Source organism: Phalacrocorax aristotelis, chromosome 5, assembly GCF_949628215.1.
Source record: "Phalacrocorax aristotelis chromosome 5, bGulAri2.1, whole genome shotgun sequence".
NCBI classification, from domain to species: Eukaryota; Metazoa; Chordata; class Aves; order Suliformes; family Phalacrocoracidae; genus Phalacrocorax; species Phalacrocorax aristotelis.
The window spans coordinates 52,783,023-52,806,093 of NC_134280.1; the positions used below are offsets into that span (position 1 = coordinate 52,783,023).

The 23,071-nt window shown below is 40.6% G+C and overlaps 1 protein-coding gene across 7 annotated transcripts in view; it reads right to left on the reverse strand.

The window, feature by feature from the left end:
* Window positions 1-23,071, reverse strand: part of MOB2 (MOB kinase activator 2) — a 118,105-nt gene that overhangs the window by 6,660 nt on the left and 88,374 nt on the right. For all 7 annotated transcript variants that reach the window (XM_075094547.1, XM_075094543.1, XM_075094545.1 and 4 more), the window contains 2 exons: window positions 4,749-4,909; window positions 3,440-3,533 (listed from right to left, as the gene is read on the reverse strand). In XM_075094547.1, coding sequence (XP_074950648.1) covers window positions 3,440-3,533; window positions 4,749-4,909 — 255 coding nt within the window. The remainder of the gene's footprint in view (window positions 1-3,439; window positions 3,534-4,748; window positions 4,910-23,071) is intronic.

The following is a 23,071-nucleotide window of genomic DNA, read 5'->3' on the forward strand; positions in this document are numbered from 1 at the left end:
AAATTGTATCAAATGCAAGGGCAGTAATGTAGTGCTTGTCAGCACTACAGTACATTTGATAGGGGCAATGCAGTGTTTAGAGGGGGGGTGGGGGGTGGGGGGTGGAAGAGAAGAGCCACCAGGTAGAAGCATAGAGCCAGGGGAACTTAAATATAAGAAAATGCAAAACATGTAAGTTTGAGTTACGATTTCTAAAAGGAAGTACATATGCAGAAACACTAAGGGCAAGGCAGACATGAGAAAGGAGACTGTAAGATTAGAAAAAATGAGTGATAAGGAATTATCAATAAAGAGATTTCATTGGACCAAAACGAGACCTTTCTCTCTTATCTGTGAGCTCCCTAGAGGTTTGCATCCGTCCTTCATTTCTGTCACAGGAGTTCTGTAGTCTCAGCCTAGTGTACAGCACTTATACATGCTCTTAGTTACTCCACTCAGTTCAGCACTTTTGAGAAGTTTTGCCCACATGTCAGCTCGAAAACCGGTTTACAGCTCATGGTGCTGTACAGCTAGTTTGTGTAATAGTAAGCTGTAAAGCATACTAATTCTAAAGAGTAAATACTGTGTAAAAGTAATAGCACCTGCTTTACACAGCAAGTGATAAACATCAATGAGCAAAATTAAGTCATTCCCAAAGTGACACTCGTGCCACCCTTGTTATATTTTGGAGATAACTGGCCATTTTGGTATTTCTCTTGGCATTATCCCACCTTGCCAGCAAATGCTTCCATCTGTTCTACAAGGACACTTACGTTTTGGTCAGATGTCTCTTAGTAACCCTAAGCAGAAATTCATTCCTCATTGTGTGCAGATGGCTGTGCTGTCTCATATATCTGACAGAGGGGCTGAAAGCTGCATCTGTCTGCAGTTTGTCAGTTGTCGGGGGCTTCTCTGAGATGTTAAAACCTTACCTCAAATATTTAACTGCAACTGGTATTTATTTTGCCAGTAAGTCCTCTAAACTTAGGACTGAGTATTTGCAGTGCATTTGAATGCAAAGTACCTTGACAAACAACCTGTTCTCGACAGTTACTTCAGCATCTCCACCATAAATACAAAAAGCCTTCCTTAGGTATGACCAGAACCAAAACACACCTTAGAGAACTAGGCAGGGAAAACATGAGAGGAACAGAATGCAGGCCTTCATACTGAACTACTTAAGAAATCAGCACTGACAAAAATGGGAAACTGTGCCTTTATTCCAAGGTACCGTAATTCTGTAAAAATCTAATATACGTAGATGCTATTTTATTCCAAAGTACCTGAATAAACAGATCACAGCCACAGAAGGTCAAATCTGGAGCATCCATCAGGTTAATCAACAACTGATTCTAACGTTGAGGTGATACTCTCTATATACTGGAGACAGGTCAGAGGCACAATAAATCATATCAGCTGGTGTTTCTCCAACACAATAAGCATGTCCTTACCTTACTTTGTTAGGGTAAGATTAAAAAAAAAGGGGGGGAAAACAAAAAAAAGAAAGGGAGTTGGGAAGTGAGACGTGGCTTTGTCAGAGTCATAACTGCATAACTGGATATGAACAAAGGAGTATCTTTGAGGCAGTTCCCCATGTTCCACCTAGGCATACCTCTTCCAAAAGGGAAGGGCTAGGAAGGGCAGAACATAAGGATTATCCAAAGTTGTCACTAGAGATATTTGGAGAACACAATTTTGAACAAGGCCTTCAAAGCTGAACTGTACTGAGGTAGGCAGCTAGGTCATCTCACCTCTGTAGTTTTTTCATAGACCTGCACATTTGATAGAAGAATGAAATATGCAGCCTACAGTTTGCAAACGTGAATCAGTCGTCTGCCCCCAAGTACAGGAAGATACTTAAGCTGTTATGATTTAGCTAAACACAAACCGTTTCAAGTGCTTCACCCAAGTGTAGACAAGCTTCCTGTTATTCCCAAGTAGCACAATTTTTCAGTTTCCCAAAACAAAGGATAGGAACACTCTGCTATCGGTCCTCACCACAAAAAATGCAGACTACAGCTGGAGCTGCCTACAGGCACTTCCTTTCTTTATTCTGCAGGATAAATTGCTTACAGAGAACTCTTGTTTAAGACTCACTAGAGCAGAATGGAGCAACACTTACATAGGTTCCCTACCATGACCTCCTTTTAGCCACTATTTCCCATCAGCCAAGTGGATAAACAGTTAAACTCAGACCTTTGGACAGCCAGTGCTAAATCAGGAATTAAAACAGGAGAAAGCTTGGGAGCAAGAGTCAACAAAATACTCATCTTACTGATCACCATTTCTCATTTAGAGACATGCTGTCTGCTTTTGATAAAATCTGGGTCCAGCAAAGATTTATTACTTTCTGTTCCAGCCTACTTCCAAAGCCCCTAGCATGGCCTGTAATTCTCTACTGACAGTTATCTTTCCAACTTCTACATGCAAAAATATCCTCCATACACTTTGCATTCTTCAGAGTGCTCTCAAAGAAAGCCCCTGATATTAATTTCAAGTGTACAAAATAGCCCAGTGCATTAAGCAAGGATTCCTTTCTAAGCACTATGTAATTATCGTCAGAGATACAATATATTGCTCTGGTTCTGTTACATACATTCCCTGGCATGTTTGTTTGATGTGCTATAACATTAACTGCTCAGTCTTCTGTTTTAAAATCCATCTCAACTAAATTAATCCCAGGAAATGCAAGAGGAGGAAACAAAAGGACTATCAACACATGTGCTGGAGAAAAAACTCCACAACACAACAGGCTTATTCATACTCAACTGGGTCTCATATTCCATCATGTTGGACTCTGCTAATCAAGAGCAGGAGTTTATGGTAACTTTTTCTCATATTCACCACGTACAGTAAAACTACAAAGCTTTCTCTCATAAGTGACAGCTAGTCATTGTTAAAAAAAGTCTAGTAAGTCCTACAGGGGGAAAGTGCCAAACCAAAATGTTTTCCTTACTCTCTGCAAAGCTGCCACTTGTGTCCTCTGTGCCCAGGGACTCGGGCAGAAAGCCAGTGGCTCACATCAGGCTAGAGGTTATCCGTCAGCAGCCTGGTGCTCTGTCAGCATTCCAGCTATCAAAAGCACCCTCTAAGGCTTTCACAATTCGTTTATCCTCCCTGGCCTCCTATGGGATCCCAGTACTGTTACCAGTAAGTACAGTTTTGCCTTGCTCTTCTTCCCCTCTCCCCAGGCTACATACAGGATAATTTGCCTCTCCGATCTGACCTTATAAAACCATCTCAGAACAGTCAAAGGTTCTCGTCCTTCTAGTCCTCCACACAAACAGATTCCCACCACCCTTCACTGCTGAGGGGAATGAAGAGGATGTACAGCTGCCACATTCTCACTAAGTAGAGATCTGCTGTAAAACACTTGTCCAATGCCACCTAATACCAATATCCTCCCCCAAGCAAGTCTGAAGACTTCATGGAAACCCTGTAATTGTAAATATCAACTTACGTATTGCACACTGCCATGGTCTGACATGACTCTCCTGTACAGAATTCTGAGATTGTACTATACTGTAAGTTGATGTGATGAAAGAAAGTTGTTGCTGAAAAATAAACACAAAAGAAAGACATTTAGAAGTAAAATACTTGCAAACACTGGTTATCCTCCAGACAATTATTTAAATAGAACAAGTGAAGTGACCTCAGTCTTGAGCTTGCATACAAATTTAAACATGATTTAGCTAAATGAGTCTAATGATGAATGGCAGAACAGAGGTACATAGAATAAAAGCTCTTGTTTTGATTTAAGATGAAAGCACCATGATGCATCAGCTCTTATTACTCACTAAGCAGCAAGACTGGAAAGTGTCTCCATCATCAGCCTCACCTTTACAGTAGAATACTCTACTACAAGCTGAAAGCAAACTATTTGCTATACTCTTTTGAAGTCAGACTTAAAATGAACAGTGGGTAAAAAACAGTGTTAATAGTTCTCAAGACATATCTCCTTCTAAAAAAACCAGCATGAAAACTAGTACACTTCTACTTTTTAAAAATCTCCTGAGAATTTAACATCTTAATACTCCTCAGACGGCACCTCACTTTTTCTTAATGAGTCTCTATAAATTTTCCTAGTGTGCAGTTTAAAGTCATTTCTTGCTACTACCACGTACTGTTAAAAAATGTAAACAAGATTGGGTCATAGCTGCAGGTTAGGACTGGCAGATGAAGCAGAAGCAGAGGAAAGTATTGTAAATCAGAACTGAGATGCACAGACAGAGCGTTCAGTCACAGCAGTCAGTCACACTTCTGAGTTCCAGCTTGACTACAGCTTAAATGCACAGTATTCCACCAAAGCTTGGAAGGAGTGCGGAGAAGAAATCCACCCAAAAGACTTCAAAACTTTTGGCTTTAAGCATAACTTGCTTTACATAAAACTCTTAACAAACTACCATTTTTACAATGCTTCTGGAAGACCAATACCTTGAGTCAGAAACATGCTGAACCAGCCAGATTTAGCAAATAGTCAAAGGGAATCCGACGATCCTCAAAAGAGCATCAAAATCTTAAATGCCTGCAGTGCGACGGTGAGGGAGGCGGAAGGAGGAAATGTATCAAGGCTTCCCTGCTGCTGAACGTGGTTTGTACATAAGACAGCTTAATTACTATTTAAGGTATAATGACATGCATTATGCAGTAAGCATAGATAGTCATTGAGTGGTTTTCTAAGCACTTAAAACAGTATAAAAAGAAAGAGTGAATGAATGCCTCCTTGGGTGTGGGCAGCAAGCTCAGAGCTGTACGATCACAATACTCACTGTTGCTGGCTAGCCACTCGTTGAGGTCTATTTCTCGAGGTAACATCACTAGCTCCTTAAATTCGAAGTCAGTAATTCTGGATTTTGTGTATTCTGGCTCTAGGTAAAGTTTCTTCTCTTCCGGTGCTGGCTTTTTACCATTTGGCTTTCCCTTGGACTTCCTGCAAGAAATTAAAAAGAGAGAAGAAAGGTTACCTTCACTGTTGATGAACAGCTACAAAAACCTGAAAGAAGCTGGTTTATCCAAACTCCTGTATTTGTGTTTACACTGTTCCTCCTGCCTTCCCTCCCCTGAGCTTAATTTTTTTTTTTATTAAGGCAAAAGGTACTTTCTCAAAAAGTGTACTTGAACTCAGTCATTTTGTTCAAGTAACATTGGAAGTTTCGAATGGCTTTAAGAAAATTGAGACTGAGCTGCCCCATCTCCATTGCCCTTTTGTCAGTTTAGATTGCAAATTCTTGGGAGAGAGACAGTCTCTATGCCTGAGAACAATCGCGACAGCAGAATGGCACTGTCCCTGAAAGAGCTACTCTAATGCAAGTATACTAACAATCTGCTACATCATACAGTTAACTGTCACCTGCAAAATGGGCGTTTGAGGAACAGTAAAAGCAGGCTGCTTCCTGAAGATAGCGCTCAGTTGGAGAAATGCTCTTTCCACATAATGTGCTGGCACTGTTCATTCAGAGCTACAGCCTTCCTCACTACTCCAGCCCTAAGTTCCCTGAGGTACCAGAAACCTTCTGGAAGTGAGCATCTGCAACTCCAGCTAGAAGCACTGATAACCACAAGAACACCTGCTTTCTCAACTCCTGGGATACCTGAGACAGAAAGATCAGAGTTCATTTTTTTCTGAAAATCCTTTAAAATCCAATGCATTATGAAATAACCTTCCATTTGGACTTATAAAAGGAGACAAACCACATTCCATAAAATGTATTTATCTCCATGGCATATTGTGACTTTTCATCTCCCATTTGTAAGGTGTTTGTTGTAATCACTAGAGGTCTCCTCGTGCTCTGTTTCCAACATCCTCAAACCAGACTCTCAACCCAACCCGTACTCTTGGGCCGGGGATTCAGTAAGGACTTCTGAGGAAGGACGGCGGGTCAGCACTTTGGTTTTTAGGCTACATGGTCAAGCAGCTGCATATCCATGTGTTTCTACAGTTATAAAATCCACCTAACCAGAGACAGAAGAGATATTTAATGGTGAGGAACAAGGACAGTAAGGCAATACTTGCTGTGTACCGCCACATGAATACAAGGAGGAGATGCCAGGATTTTTTAATGTCAGGTTTTCTTAGTTAAAGAGGTTTTCAAGGATCTGTAAAACCAAGGCAAGCCCACCTTTGCAGATGATTGCATTAGGTTTGCTGTTGAAACTCATCTAGATCCCATCCAAAGGAAATTGACCTTGCGTTCTGGCTCTTAACACACTTTAAATAATCTTCCAACTATGCCCCTGTCGGAGATACATGCAGGCTTATTTTTGTGGTAAACTAACTTACTACAACTTACACTGTACTTACTACAATTCGGTCACCAGCACTGCCACTGTTTGTCTTGAACTTGCATTCATTCTTGTCCTATGTCTGTCTAACCGGTAAATTAACACTAGGGGAACTTTAAGACTTCAGGAAGGCCATCACCAGGAAAAATCAAGGAAAACTTAGTGACAGCAGCACGATATAGTCTCACACCTTCACAATAATATTTACAAACCACAGATGTGCAGAAAGCACCCTAGGAGGTCTCTGGTAGGGAAAATATGGTCATACTGTATTTCCATATGTTAATGAGAAAGGTGGATTTCGTGGTTAGAGAGAGGACACCTGTGACATAACATCTTGCTGAAAAACACAAATACAGTATGAGAATAAACTAAAAACAGTATATGTGAAGATGAATTTAGCACGTAGCTAACTTTTGCACATTTCCCACCGTGTCTTTTTTCCATAGCAGCATGCTCCAATTCAAATGAAGCCTGCAAGACTTGTCCCTTTCATTTTTTTAATGAAGTAACCTGTACTAGTTCTCATAGCTGCTCCACAAAGGGATGTTTTAGGACATGCAAAGTCAGATGTTCCTCAGCACAAGGCTCTTAATACAGAGGGGTTGCTCTTAGACCAACAGCTCCCAGTTGCCAGCTAACTATTCTTGTCTTCAAACCCCTTATATTCACTAGATCTGTTTGAACCTCACCATATAAGTAAGTTACAGGTAAGAAAGAAAAGTCAAAAAAAGCAAGAACTGCAGGATGGACTTAAAGGGATTTAAAGAAGCTATGGAAGATATACTTAATGTATGCTTGGGCCCGAGACTTCAGATTTTCACAGAACTTGAGATGATATTCAAGGAAAATGTAGTAGCATAAAAAATAGTCTCGTTCAACAGCCTATAACCTGACTTTATAGCAGGTAAAGCAACATGTTTGACCTCTTTCTTTTGCAGGAATACCACGTTAAGACTTGCAACTATCTTACCCTGACAGTCACCACCATAAACCCAGTTGAAACTATGCACTTGGCACTGAGCTAGTAAAAAATACTCCAGGCCACCGATTTGCTTAATTCCCAGCACAGGCTGCCTTACGCCTATGCTGCTGAAACCAAGCCAGGCACGCTCCATACAGCACCTTCATACTGCTGGGCCTCTGACAGACAATATTACGGTCTATTCAGAATATACTCTTCAGGGTTTTCTTTCAGATGGTTGGGATTAGTGAGTTTTGGGTTTTGTTTTGGGGGCCAGGATTCAGGCATTCAAGGGTAAGTTGACCTTTTGAGAAAGTTATATTTCCAGTAACAATATTGGAGAAAATACTGGTTGACAAACTGCATTAAGCACACTTGGGTAGAAAAGTTATCAGTGATAAATAGTTTGGATAGAACAGAGTTTGTGTCTTTGCTTTATTTCTGGGTACTTAAACCAATGGCCTCAGGTTAGGGCTGTGCCACGTCAGCTAAGAGCAGCCTTCTCAGAGGAGGAGGAGGGGAGGAGAGAGAGACCAAGAGGTCAAGACAGCCTGTCATAGAGCCAGGCTCTGAAGGGAAACCACAGAAGGAAGCCAGACATACAAGGCTGAGGCAAGCCTTCCACTGAATAGAAATGGACAGTGCGTACCTCATTCTCACTTCAACATCTTCTCCCCATTTCAAGAAAAGAAACAAAAATTCAACACCAAATATATTTCACAAGTTTGCTAATGCAAACAACTAATGTGTCGCCCTTTTGCAAAAACCAAAACCCCGCATTCCCACACAAATGTCATCTCTCTGTTAGATTAGTACATGCAGCCACTTTGCGCCTTTTCAACAGATTGTGTAAATCCACTGCAGCCCGTGCTGGAACTGGAGTACTTCAAACAGAAACTTCCTGAAGGATCCGATGCTCTGTCTCTTTCCAAAGCTGTGGCTCAGTTTAAAAAAGAACCTGACTCACAGGTATTATCACTGAACCTGCAAAATGCCCGTAATCACTTGATATCAAAGGGTTTATTCACACCATTGAAACCTGAATGTGAAATCACCATGTGCAGTACAAAGGTCTTTTTAACCTTTTGCAGCTGCTGAGTGTTAAATCAAGACCACAGAAATTGTTTCTCCAAAAGATTTTCACAAACTGCATGCAGTGCAGTTGGGATGGCCCAGATATTGTAAGTACAAAGTAAAAAAATTCCAGTCTGAAAAATGTCAAGTTTTGAACTGGATGACACATCTTCCCTCAGTTAGGCAGAACTTAGGTTATAAAGTCAGACTTATTCATCTTAATTGAGTCATGCTCAGTCTAGGCTGTAGAACTGTGGGTTGAGTTTGGAAACTTTAAATACTAAAGCATTTTCTTTACAGATTTACAAAGCTGGAATATACAGCAGTATTAGAAACATGATTACATACGATTAAGAATCAACAACTAATAGTTCCATATTCTAGATAAACAAAAGCTCATACTTTCACAATTACCAGAATTACCAAATAGTGTAAAGTTTAGAAGTTAGCTTCCTTCCTTCTACTCTCTCCTACCTCCAAGTTCAGTCATTTCAAAGACTTGTAAGAAGACACCATCTACCTGGAACGAACTCCAAATGTGCAAAGCAAAGCATCTATTATTTCCTTTGTTGTGAGCTGTTCACATTCAAGGTGCCTTCCTCAATTTTACATTTTATGTTTAAAGTACACAAATATGAAAAGTTGTTTGTGGCCCTTTTGGAGATGTCCCAGAACACCCTTCTGAGTGAAGACTATAGCAGTGGGCATAAAGAAGCACATTCAGCAACAGTTTAGCCTGCTTTCAATGAAAGGAAGAGTAGCAAGAACAGTAGAGTTTTACTGTTCTGTTCAGGAAACACCAAAATCCCTGACGTGTCGATGATGACTTACTGGAAAATGTAACTAAAAATCATGTAAGACCACAAAAAGGGCAATACCTTTCAAAACACTGCTACAGGGACCCTAAAACAAACCAAAGTCCCGATTAATGTTTACCTGTGTCTTTCTTAAAAAATAAGAGAATCCTGCCAAATGTATCTTAATATGTCCATGTCAGATCAACTGTATCTCCACAGCAGCTGGAGGAATAGCTCTTACGCAGGAGTTTGGTGAAGGTCAGTCAAGAGGTTAGACCAAAACCTGTCTATCAATGCTTAACTACTAATTACGGGAAGAAACATCTTTAGGGAATCCAAGGAGACAGCACTCAGCAGTTTTTATTGACAGACAAACCAGAGTACAAACTAATTCTTCAGATAACTCCCAGGATAGGTTTGTGTTTGTTTGGTTTTAGGCACTCAATTGAATGTTATGCCACAGGGAAGTCACACCCACAAATAAGTTTCAGAGGGGGGAAGAGTGATGGCAGGTGGCAGAAGAGAGATCACTTGTCTGAAGTCTTAGAAGAAGGTTCAGCAAACTGGCTCCAGCCAAAGCTTCTAGCAGAGCTTTCATACTCAGCCTTGTGTTCAGCTGAGAAAACACAGCAGCTGGAAGTTTGCCTGGATTTCACTGGAGAAAGAGATGTACAAGACACTCCACTAAGTGACAGGCCTACTGGGCCATGATGATTTTTTTCCCCTGGTCTAACTGCTTTGTTAAGATCGAGTAAAACTGCCAATTTCCCAGCTTGTTTTCTTGTCCTATCTCAGTTAATAAAGATACTCCTCTAATCTCTCTCTCTCATTTCCTTCTTGATCAGATGCCCAGTACTTACTTCGTTTAAAAAACCCCACACTTTGGAGCATCTTCAAAGCACCATGCAGGTATTAATTTCATTTTAAAACCATATGAGAAAAGTAGCATTCCCACTTCATAGCAGAAACTGTCTGTAAAGTTCAAAGTTTATTCATGGTGCAAATACTAAAGATATGCTTCCATTTAAACTGATATGGTCTGTTGGGAAAGAAGCACATGCGAAGGAATCTGATTTAGCTGAAGAAGTATCAAAGACGCAATGTCCACTATGTGGGCAAGCTTCATAACTGGATGTAGTTCCCATCACTTTGGAATTGTACCAGGCATCTGTGGTTTTGGTCATGGGAATCTGATCACACAGAGGGAACACTAGCGATTTATTAAATGCCAAACTTCCCTAAACTGATCATGCAATTTAAGATTCTCTCTACCAATTCAGGATTCCTTTTTTCCAGAGGGAACTAGCAAAGCTATAACAACTTCTAGCTGCCTCCAGCAAAGCTCTGCAGTTTCTTACACTGCATCTGACACTGAAATCTGTTAGGGACGAATGATGATGCTTCAATCACCATCTCCTACCCTTCACAGCCAACTAACCACCCTTGGGGTGAGCGGCTGTTTATTTCTTCTTCTTTAAATACAAGTCATCAGTGGCTTTTCTCTTTTTAATGTGGCATATTACAGTGGGTTTAGTACCAGATATAAGAATAACTTTAGAAAGTTAAAAAGTTTATTTAAAAAACCCTATGGTGGTAAGGAGCAGAGCTGCAGGCAAAACTCCAATCACTTTGTTCCCTCTGGATCATGCCCCAGTTTCAGGTTCCAGGCAGTCTTGAACACACTGATTTCCATTTGAAAATTGACAGAACAAGTCCAACAGGCCTTACATGGCAAATCTGTCTCCCTGTTCACAAACCTCAAAACTCACAAGCCATCTCAACCCTGTGGAGATGAAAATCGCCACAGATTATGAACCTTATGGGACAAAGATGCTTATTTTGTGATTAATATTTATGGATTTAGTAACTATTTCTTACCTAAGGTTAACTAGTATAATCCTAGCAATCCTCAGCAAATTTAGAATAGAGTACATCTCGACTGTGACAGTCCAGCTGTGATGTGTTCAGTCAGCATGGGTGAGAGGAGAGTAAAAGCCCCCAGTTCATAGCAATGCATGCACAAGTGGCACAAAAAGAAAAATCTGTTTTAAGGAAGATAAAAAAAATAAGGTGCCCACAGAAATGTTATCAAATTATATTTAAAAAGTCACTTGACGTTTTGGGAGTTATTTTCAAGTAACCTAGCTTGTGCTTTGTAATTTGTATAGTTCACAATCTGGAAAATTTGGGGATTGAAATGGTACATTCCTAACCAAAACATTTATGTGGAAAACAGAGAGTCTCCAACAGGAACATCATCTTCCACCTTACCCAGCTGTACCTCTACACTACCGAAATACCAGATATATCAAACTGTCTTGGCCTTTGATTTTCATCCTGTAATTTTTTCCTTTCAAGCGTCATGTTTTAAAATATCCTCCACTGATAAAGTATTATAGAATGAAGTACTCCTGTCAAAACCTACTTTCTTGGTAATCTGAAGATGGGGGTTAGCTTCTTAAAATATACACCAACACAGAATTAGAGACACAGTAAGACAACATATTAACAGTGTCTTTTAGGCCAATCTTTATGAACACTTTCATGTTTTTATATTTTCCAGTAAATAAGGGTTTATAATTCAAAATTAAAGGCACAATGGCTATTTTCGGTTTAGCTTCTCTCTACTTCTTTGGGTAAGGAGTCAAATAGGACGTGAGTGGAACAAAAGAGGGAATAAAACATGGTAAGGTTAAAAATTTTAATATGCAAGCTCTCTCACTCTAACATACTCCCTTTCCAGAGGAAAAAACCCAAAGATTTCAGCCATCCACAGAAGGCTGCAGCTTTGTAAGGAAAACCAGGTTAGCTTCTCACAGATGTACTTGTTACCTTTCTGGAAAGAAATTATCAGTTAATTTCTGTTTAGAAATGTTCTGCGTAAGTATGGGAGTCCTGAACTCACCCATAGAAGGAAAGAAACAGTTTTATGAGCTAAAATTTATGAGTCCTAGAGACAAACTCCCACCAAGAACAATGAAGCAGGTTACGCCAGTTTTTACAGGACAGGAACAACACTCTTGAAGGCTCTCCAGTTTCCCACCCAGCAGCCCACACTTTTCCCAGTTAAGTACAAGGACTGGAAGCTTAGAGGCGCTAGGCAGCTTAAAAATCACTTCCTAGTAACTCAACATCTTTATTTATTTGTAGAGCAGGCAAGAAAAGAGAAGTGACAAGTTTTATTTTGAATAGCAGTAGAGCTGCCCTTCCTTTAAGAAAAAGCCATGTTCAGGAATGGGAAGGAGGAATGAACATCAGCATGAGAAGAGAAGCTGTATAAAGCATTGCAAAGCAAGCCCAAATCCCAGTGCAGCATACAATACAATTTTTCACAGATTGCTGTGGTCAGTCCATTTCTCCAGGGCCTGGGGAAAGAAAGGAGACTAAACTTAAGACAGACTCCATTCCAATTTCCTCTCACCCCGGGTCTCTGACAGACCCCTCTGACCTTAGTTTCATTCTTCCCCTCTCCTGTCCTGGGTTAGCTCCAGGGCTCGGCTGCTGCATAGGTCTAAGGGGGCTGTGCAGAATAAAATGTCTTTGGCAGCATTTCTAGCCCTGCTGCTTCATTTTTGTTCTGTTTTTAAAAGTCACTAATAGTTTATTTAAGAGGAGGAGGAAAGAAGAATGTACCCTACATGCCAGGGAAACTTTTTCTTCTGGATTCTCATAGTGGCTCTTTGCCTTAAAAGGGAATCTTTGCTTGGCCTCCGGATGCTCTGCTGTGAACAGTCGGTGCCAAGGCATGGCAGGCATGTTAAGGATGACAAGTGCCATAACATTATTTCATAATGCTGCTTCTCAACAGAAAACCTAAAACATTCTGTAGGGCCAAACTGAGTTACAGCTAGCGCTGCTGGCAAAGTAAGGAGAACATGGGGCACCCGCACACACAATGCCTGTCTCTGGTACATCAGGCCTTTCCGTTCCCCTTCATAGGACACACACACACCCCCCTAACTGGTGAAGGGTCTAGAGTGCAAGTCTTACAAGGAGCAGCTGAGGGAACTGGGGTTGTTTAATCTGGAGAAAAGAAGGCTGAGGGGAGACACTGTCATTCTCTACAACTAGCTGAAAGGTGGTTGGAGCAAGGTGGGTGTTGGTCTCTTCTCCCAAGTTACTAGTGACAGGATGAGAAGAATAGCCTCAAGTTGTGTGCAGTGGAGGTTTAGATTGGACATTAGATAAAATTTCTTCACTGAAATGGTTGTCAAGCACTGGAACAGGCTGCCCAGGGAAGGAGTGGAGTCACCATCCCTGGAGGCATTAAAAAGACATGTAGATGGGGTGCTTAGAGACATCATTTACTGGTGGACTTGGCAGTGCTAGGTTTATGGTTGGGCTTGGACTTAAAGGTCTTTTCCAACCTAAATTATTCTATGATTCTACTTTTCTCCTTCCTTCTCTCTTCCCTCACATGTCACCTCCCAGCTCTAGCTCAGTGTTTGCCATGCTGGTTGCCCATACTAGCATATCAGCTGCATATTAACAGCCTTTTGAAGTACAGTGCTGAAACTCCCAGGTATTTATTTGCTGGTGGTCAGGTACCGCTGCTGCTCCTTCCCTTCTGCTCAGGATCCCCCAGTTTCTCTTCCATGCAGCTCTGGGAATAATGGCTACAGAGGCAAGGCCAGGCTTGCAAACAGCTCAGTTAATGCTACAAAAACGCAAAGAGAGCATTCTTGTGGTAAAACACACTGACTAGGGTTTCCTTTCTTCTCTGGGCATACCTGCCAGAACTCCTCCACCAGACTGAAAGGAGGTATCCAGCCTCTCTGGTTGCCTTTGGGGAGGGTCTTCTGACTGTATAATCCTTGCACTGGTCCAGGATGCCCTCCAGTCAACACACTTGGGAGGGGCCGAGTGGGACAGAGCCCTAGGAACACATGGGAAGTGATGTCAGATGGGAGACAGATTTACTTCTAGGAACCAGTGATGCAGTTTAAAAGGAAACATTCACTACTAGAAACAGAAAAAAAAAAAAATCACCCTACCCAAGCAAATACCCTTTGTTCTTCATTTTTAAATGTTCCCTTTTACCTTCATGCCAAAAAGCCCTCGTATTCAAACCAGGAGGTGCCAACCTAAAGCCTCAGCAAGATTATTTTCTGAAGCGATTTACTACGGTCCAGATTTTTTGTAATTTGGGGATTAGGAAAGAAAAAGGACACAAATCTTTCCTAATGTTTATTTTCAAGAGCTCTACGTGGAGCCAAGTTAGGTCTGTGGTAAGAGAGACTCAGTAGGTCATAGATTAACAGTGTTGCAACAATTAATTTATCCAATGCTTAGAACAAACTATACAGCAGAACACTGCATCATAAGTGCCCAAGTTCTGAGCCCGTGACAGGCATGGGGTGGTGGTTCTTGAGTTTGGTTTTGTTGGTTTTAAGTCTCCAATTGTAGGCAAACTCTGGCTATCTGTCAAATGAAGCCAAAAACTGAGCAGAAAGAGGGTAAATCCCTGCTTGAGGTGGTGTCTAGTATGTTCTCCCCTGCTTGCAAGTCTTCCTCCCCTAGAACAGCACTCTCAGAGCAGACCCTGGTGCAGGGCACAAAGGCACAGGAGAGGCCATGCCATGCCAATTCTCCAGGGCATCTCTGCCCAGTCACCAGTTCATCAGCGGAAAATACAGGCTGGAGTTCTGGGGTTTGTCTTGTTAATGTGCAGCTCATTTTAGTCTCTAGGCACACTCACCCCAAACCCATCAGGCCTATAGACAATACCAAGATAAGGATGCTCCTGTATCCTTGCCTCCCTTAGAGGAGAAATATCATTTGTATTCTAGCAACACAAAGCCTTCCTCATCATCCTCCATTGCTAAATATACTCCCATACTACAGCTAGACAGTATGAACAGGATTCATTTCACCTAGCCAGGGATACCTGCATATGTAAATGTTCATATCCGAATTGGCTCTCTAAGGACATTTTAAAGTCAGCAGAGATAAACAGTTTTTTTCTCTATAGCAGAAAACATTTCAGTCCAAGGCAGAAATCTACACCTTAAACTTCTTTAGGCAAAGGAGGAAAGTAGCTCTCAACTGAGAGCAGACAGTGGCAGACACAGAGCCTGGTGCTGTTAAGAGATGCTGCATGCCGCAGTAAAGAGATCTCCCACGCTACAGAGCCATGAGGACAAGTGATCTGCATCAAGATTTAAAAGCAATTAAGTTTTGGCATGGCTTTTAGCACCTTTTTCACATTGGGGAAGGCAAATACAGGCCCATCGCATTTATTATTACAATACTCAGAACAGTGTCTTTTCAACACGACTTAAAATTTTGGAGGCCAGAAAAACTGCTTGCAAAGAACAAGTAAAAACTAAAAAGAACATAATTGGCAGAAGTGTCCGAACCTCTCTTTCAATGTTTTTAGACTCTGCAAATTGAAAGAAAATGTAAATGTACTGTAGTAAAAACACAGAAACTTCTTAACGTATCTGTAACCCTGTGTGTTTTCAGACATGTCTATTAACTTAAGCAGTGGTTTATTTATTATCCTGTAATCTTCTCCCAGAACACACTTAGAGTCATTTTGACTTCTGCACCATGATTAAATTCAAGTTCTGGCAGCAACTGCTCCTCGTGGTTATTCTGATGCAGCCCTGTTATCTTTCTAGAAGAGCACATGCAGTACACTTCGGTCCACCTTTGCGTGGAGGGAGTTCACCACCAGATCACATAAACCACTGAAGGCACTGTTATCTTCCAACCCTTATAAAGTTTGTAGAGCTGGCAGACTGCAAAGCTATCTTTTTATTTCTAAACTGAGCAAATTTGATTTGGAAACCCCATGGCCTCGTAAATGTGAGATTTCACAACATAGCTTGCACAGAGTTGCTCTTCAAGATAGAACTGTGCTTTAATTGCTAGGAATTATTTCACCATGGAAACCTGGCTTCAGCTATCAGACTTCTTGCTATATAGCCCAAGATATACAAACGCAGACAGTCTACTCTGCTCAGAAGCTGCAGACAGGTTTGTCTTTGTAAGAAGTGTTTTAGTTTCCTCACTGCCTCTTTGCCTCACAAGCTCTCTTTGTACAACAAAACACATTTATCTAACAATACAATACTAACTACTTTTAAGTACTACTGTAGCCTAAAGAAACCGGCAACGAAGGAAATGTTAGATATGCAGGTCAAGCTCACCACCTTACCCACATACTATGTTTTGGAGGACAGGTACATATACCTAATGTAATCTGAATCTTACATTTCTCAACTTTTAACAGTCTACAAAAATTGTTTAAAAATATAATTATACTGTGCAGTATGAAAGGTGGCAATATGGGCTGCATGAGAGTCCCCAGTTAATGAGAATACTCACCACACAAGTCTGTGCTCTCAATAGATAAATATTTTTCAACAGGGTGCAACACGTTAGCTTACAGCTGAGCTCAGTCATAGTTGTTGTCTCCGTCCTCAGCTTCCCAGAGGCAAGGAACAGTAAAGGACTGACTTTTTTACTTCTGGCAGGACCAGGCAAATTACAACTATTTAGGCACAAATAGTGTCTTGCATTGGAAGGATAAGTTAGTTTTTCTCGGGAAGAGACTGAAAAATTAATCACCTGCCTTCACTACTACATTTCCACCTTTGAAAATGTCATCTGTATGTGATCACACAGTAGGCAGGACTTCATCAGCTGAATCCTTCACGTAAACACAGTCTGGTTTACATCTAACAAGTGTGGTTTAGTATGACAGAAAACTTCTAGGGCACACCAGAACTGAGAGTCTACACAGAAACCCAGTAACAACATAGCTACTTCAAACATCTTTGGTTTTGGTGGTGGGTTTTTTTTTTTTGTAGGAGCTTCAGTAAACAATATAAACTCAATTAAAACTGTAGCAAAATTCATAAGCAATTTTGCAAGCCTGCACCTTTAAACTAACTTTTAAAGCATTTGTACTAGCAGACATGTGCATCTTGTTGCATTGAGACACATAGCTGTGAGAAATTCAATTACCTACTCAGTCATCAGTTACTGAACAGGTTGGGCAAAGAAATACCAATGTGAAGAAGCAGTCTCACCTGAAATTTTCATCCACTGTATCAAGCTCCACAAACTCATCACTTACACTTTAAATTAACTACAGCATTTTAATTAGAAAGGGTATTTATTTATTAGAAATGACCATGGGTCAGAGTCAGTTCTTGCTCAATGGCAGGTTTGAAGATGGATCTTTTTGAAAATGGATCTTTTCTCCTTTCTGAATATTTTGGCTTTAATTTAAACCAAAGCTAGTTCAGGGAAGTCCCGCCTCCCCTGACATGCCACAGATGCGATCCTGTGATGAGAAACAGTGCCTTTCAGTCTTAGCATGAACCATCTTGTTAAACAAAAAAAACCTGAAATCCATAGTTAGAAGGCACAAACTGTTGTCTCCTCAGAGGGTGAGAGAGGTGAAGGTAAAAGGAATCAAAGCATTGTCTTAATTAGTTAACTTTCATTAACCAATTATATGTACAACATTCGCTAATCTAACCATGTAGTTAATTCTTAAACTTTGTAACATGATGATGCAATGCTTTTTGTTCAGTTTTGTCATCAATAGCACACAGCTGTTTCAGTATTTCCTAGAAGAGAGCACATTAAAGTTTTGCTTTCTGTACAACACAGGAAGAAAAATCTATTTAAGATACAAACTCTGTGGAATCATGCGTCGAAGTAAAGAATATTTGAACGACTGGTTGAAAAAAATAGTAGGGTGGATAATAGTTTAATTACTGGTACAGTTAGATCAACCACTGTTAATTAGCTCATGAGACAGCAATGATTCCCTACCCTAATTTATTACTTTTCAGGATACACCAAGGGAGACCAAAAAGCTTAAGTAGAAGCACCTTTACAGATGCTTACTAATCCATTAGCAATCAGAAAAACCCCAAAACACAGATATATTCAAACCTGTAATGTTACCTCCAAGGGCTTGCTGAAATACAAATTCATTCTTTTAATTAAATGCTGAAAACACAGCTAAGAGATTGGTTAAGGAAGACTAGTAATTTTCAAAAACAAATATTAAAATTAGATGCCCAGTTGTGTGCTGAACTTGTTTCATTCCCTTGGCTGCACGTGCAAATGACAAACAATATCTTTAACTGTTTATGTGGATTTGCAGTTAACCAGTTCACACAAGCAGAGACCAACATCTAAGATTCTTCCTCAAACACAATGTGAAGTCACGCTTTTACACTAGCTTTTGCAACCCAACATCAAACCTCAAAACAAGGGATGGTTATGACCAGCTAACTCTCTTCAAACACAGCCTGCATTGCTTGCCTGAGAAGCCCTGTTTCAATTCCTGGCAGCAATTGACAGTTCATACAGGTTTTGCAGAGATGTAACCATACTAGTCATGCGTAGCTGCACTAGTAGTTTCACTGTGAAGACAGACAGTCCCTAACTAGTAAGAAGTCTCTCTCAATAGAGTAGTTGACTATCGTTATTGGGTGATCCAGTTACTTATCAGTATTTAAGTCTCTACTTCAAAAAATCAATAGGAAACCTTCTCAAAAAGCTTGTAACTGAAATCGCTTCACAGATTAGTTAGCTTGACTACTAAATAAGATGTGTGGATTTAAAGAAAAAAACCCACAACCAAACTTTGTGATGAATTTGGATGATATATCTGGACACGGGAAAAAAGCTTTGTATGCTGAAAAACAACAGAGAAGTAAATGTTTCATTTGAGACAGAATAGTTTTCCCTCTGTCCCATACAGACAGTGGTCTCAAGACCCCAGCTTTATCTTTTACCTGCACAGGTTTGTTCTGAAGAAATAAGGCATTCACATCAAAACCGAGGACTTTGTATAATGAAGAATCAGCAAAACCTAGTTTATCACTGATTTCCTTTCCCCCGTCTTGCCAAATGCATCAGCACTTATCCCTGTAAGGCTGTGGTGTTCTGAATTTGGGATTTGTAGTGACATTGGACTGAAAAGCAGATCTCTGTGTCTGGAGCGCGAATCGAGCTACCAAGGGCACCTAATGCTATCTCTCCCATGTATGAATTTTGATAGATCACCATGAAGAAGCCCAAGCCTTCTTTCTTCATTAACTCCATGTACTTTGTACTGTGTGCCGGGATTATTTTTTTTAGGTATTAAGCTGCCCTAAGAGTTTTAATGTTCTGTCACTACCTGCCTTTCTGAGGACAGTTGCACTCACTGCTGATTCTTCCTTTTTTAAAAATAAAAGGAATTACACAGACATCACAATGTTCCTTTCACCTGGGGAGCATCTGCTATCAGCAGTCCGTGCTGTCTGAGCAAAAGCACTTCTAAACTTATTTCAGTACCAGACAGAAATGAACTTGGAATATTAACAGAGCAGCATTTTCTGACAGGCTCAAACAACCTAGCTCCAGTGTTAATAGACTCCATTAACTCCAAAAACTTTTTTTTCCTTCAGAAAGCTGGAGGAAAGGGTTAATCCATACATCCAATACCCTTCTCTTTCCAGACACTAGGTGCTGGCAGCTCTTAAAGAAAAGCAACATCTCATCTTCTCTAACAGCAATTTGCTGAAGTCTTAGTTAAGATTCTGTTGCGCCCTGCAGAACCAGGGATTAAGAAAAAGGATTAGAAGATCCTCCTCAACAAAAGGCCACTTTATCAAACTCACTTTTGGTGTAGCCAGAGAAAGATGTATGGTAGCAGAACAGATACATTTTGTCTTAGCCATCTTAGAGACAGGACAACAACTTTTGGGAGACCACATTCCTAACACCACAGCTCTTCCACAAAGATCACCAAGAATGGTAAGAGAACAGCTCTTCTACAGAGGATTTTTTTTTTCCTCCTACAAACCTACTTGGTAAAGACCTTGGGGTGTACAGATAGCTTGAGATACCAGAGAACAGCAGATAGAAATTACGTGTGAAATAGATACCTCCTCCATAAAGAGCAGCACCAGAAAAATGGGCTGTTAGAACACAGGAAGGAGAGAGGCAAACCAGGAATTATAGTCAGCTCCTAGAGGGATAGACGTTGCACACCCATACTTTGCACATATACAAACTAAAATAATTTTCCAGGCAGAAACAAGCAGCTAAAATCTGGAGCAAGTCCTATAATGAATCCTATAATGAAACAGATGCATACCAAAGAAATGAGATAAAAGAAGGGTGAATAATATCAGAAGTTTGAGATTACAATCAAATCTATTCTTAACGTGTCCAGGAGGGATCTCCAGAAAAAAGAAATACTTTTTCCCCTAAACCAGGGGAAAATGCTGTTAAACCTTGAGGCAGGCACCCTTCCTGTACTAGCTCTGGAGATACCTTTACAGGGTTATTTCAACATACAGAAGAATTTTAGCAGTCCTCTCCCGCTGGCTGTCACTTCACAGGATGTAGAACACATAAGCAAAATAATAGCTCAATGTTGTAAATACCTCTGAAGAAAGACACTGACTTCTTTGTTAATATATTGTACATGGTTCACCCACTTTCATAAATGTACCAGGGTCATGACACTCCCCAGTGAACAGAAGCAAACAAATGAATGACTATCCCAAAGAGAGGAGTGCATGCATGGCTTGCTGGACTGCTAGTGAGACACAGCATCAAGTCCTTAGCTTCAGGAGACCAGGTTGTTAAATGTCTTTAACAGAAGTATATGACAGCTCATAGTGGGCTGAATGTCAAGCAGAGCACTACAAGTTTTGTAGCCACCAGCAGAAGACACTTAGCTACCTGCGTATGCTGGAGAACATCCCACATGCAGAAGCAGGGAGAGCTGCCCCTCTCGAAGGCACACCCCAGCTGGCTGAGTCCACCAGGCTGGCAATGCCACTCAGGCCTACCTCCACTGCAACCTGCGTTGTCCTGAGGACAGGACACTTGCATCAAATAATCTCCAAAAGCACACCTATGCTTCCATATGCATAGAAGAGCTACCACAAAGCCCCTCCTGCCAAAGCACAAGTCACACCTTGCCAAAGCACAAGATGTTATGGCCCCATAGTGTCATTGGTCCTTTCTGAGTAGCTGGGTGAGAGTCCTGCAAGGCTGTCACTGAACAAAGAATCAGCTCCTGTTACAGAAATATTCAGCAAGACACAGCATGACAATTCGTGATGTCAGTTGCCCTGAACCATAAACATTTTGAACTATTTTGGTACAATGGAAAGTTGTGGGAGAAAGAAAAAGAACAGAATAAAAATAGCTGACATGGTTCTGAAGAGCATGTTGCCCACAGCCCCTTCCCTGCGTGCTGCCTTCCCTCCCTTCTCTTCTGCCTGTCCCCAGACCTCTGCATTAATCAGATGAGCTAAAGTTAAACAAGGCTCTTCCTAATTACTTTCTAATACTATCAACTGGACTAATTTATTGATAAATATTTCTACCTAAAGTAGGATAAAACGGGATTGATCTTTTTTTTTTTAATACTTGCTTTAGTCCTGTCAATACACACAAGCATCATGGACAATAGCTATCTTCAGCAATGGCAGCCAAGGCAGAGAAGAGGCAGCCACAAACACACTCTGCTTCTACCCACCTATATCCCTTTCCATGAACACATTTAAGATGACTTTGCATGATTACTTAAACAACAGAACCCAATGTCAAAATTAACCTGGTTTCTTTCTGATCTTGCTATGAATTATTTGAGGAATAGATAAGGAATTTAATGTCTCAAAAAAATTTAAGTGCTGGATATAAAAATATATAGCGCCACCCAGGACGCCAACACAAACTTCCTGATTTAGCTGACTGAAGCAATCATTATCATACTATCACTGAAAACAAATTACTACACTCTTGAAAAGTACCTGTAAAAATTCCATTTTGCTAGTAATGCCAATGGCACACGAACCCAAAAAGAGTGGAGTTGGTTGTTTTAGTTTTTGGTAGGTATCCAAATCAATCCCTGCACATTGCTGTAAGAAGGGAGGCTCTTATGAGAAAGAAGAATTTCGAGTTACCTATTCCCACACTCATCCTGGACTATGTGTACATATAAACCATATTGTACTTTAAAACAACTCATTACACAATGACATCACAGCTCTTTAGCCCACATCATTCCTCTTTCCTGACACCATATCACTGATTAGTCAGCTATGCCAGAGGGACTCTGTTCCACTGGAGACAAAAAGAAATGCACTGACTATGAAGCTGCACAAGGAGTTGTCTCTGAAAATTGCCTGCACATGACCCGAAGTGCCATGGCACAGCAAACACACCGCAGTTCTGAGCCACACTTGAGCATCTGAATTGGGATTCAAGCACTGGCACAGGTAGTGAACACTGTGTCCTGAAGTCATAAAGCACACAGCTCTGGAGAATGCTTATGGCCAGCTCAGTTACCCACTGGGACCGAAGAGGGGAGATCTCTCATGTACTCGTAAGAGTATACCACGAGAGTGTATCATGTATCTCTCACATTCTTTTCACTTGTGCTGCTTTAGGCCAGTAAAAAGCACACCTCTGCAAAGAAGCTAGCAGTAATCAGCTGCTTCACAAAAAACTTGAACAGTTAATTAAATAATGTTAAGAAGTTGAATAATATTCCACGTTCTTATGTTGTACTTTTTTCCCCTTTTCCCTTCTACCTCTCTCCAGAACCACCAACTTGCAGAAAACAAAACAACAAACAAAAACTGCATCCATTTTGGTTTTTTCCCCTCCCTAACCATGGGCTAAATAATGACACAATTCATTACAGGAGAGGAAAAAAATGAATTAACATATTTCAAAAACATCTGAAGTGAAATGAAAGCCCTAATTCAATACCCTGCTAAGGAATACACATAACTTCATCTCAGCTATGCTATGATTAATTTGAAGGGGAGATGACACTTTTGTAATGATTAAAAAAATTAAAATACCATTAGAAGTATGTAGTCTTGGTCCCATCCCTGAAGTGTTGAACACAGTTTACTAACCCATATGATGAAAGATACAAGCATCTCCAGAGTTCTTCATAGCTGAATCACTAATAATTTAAAAGAGTAAT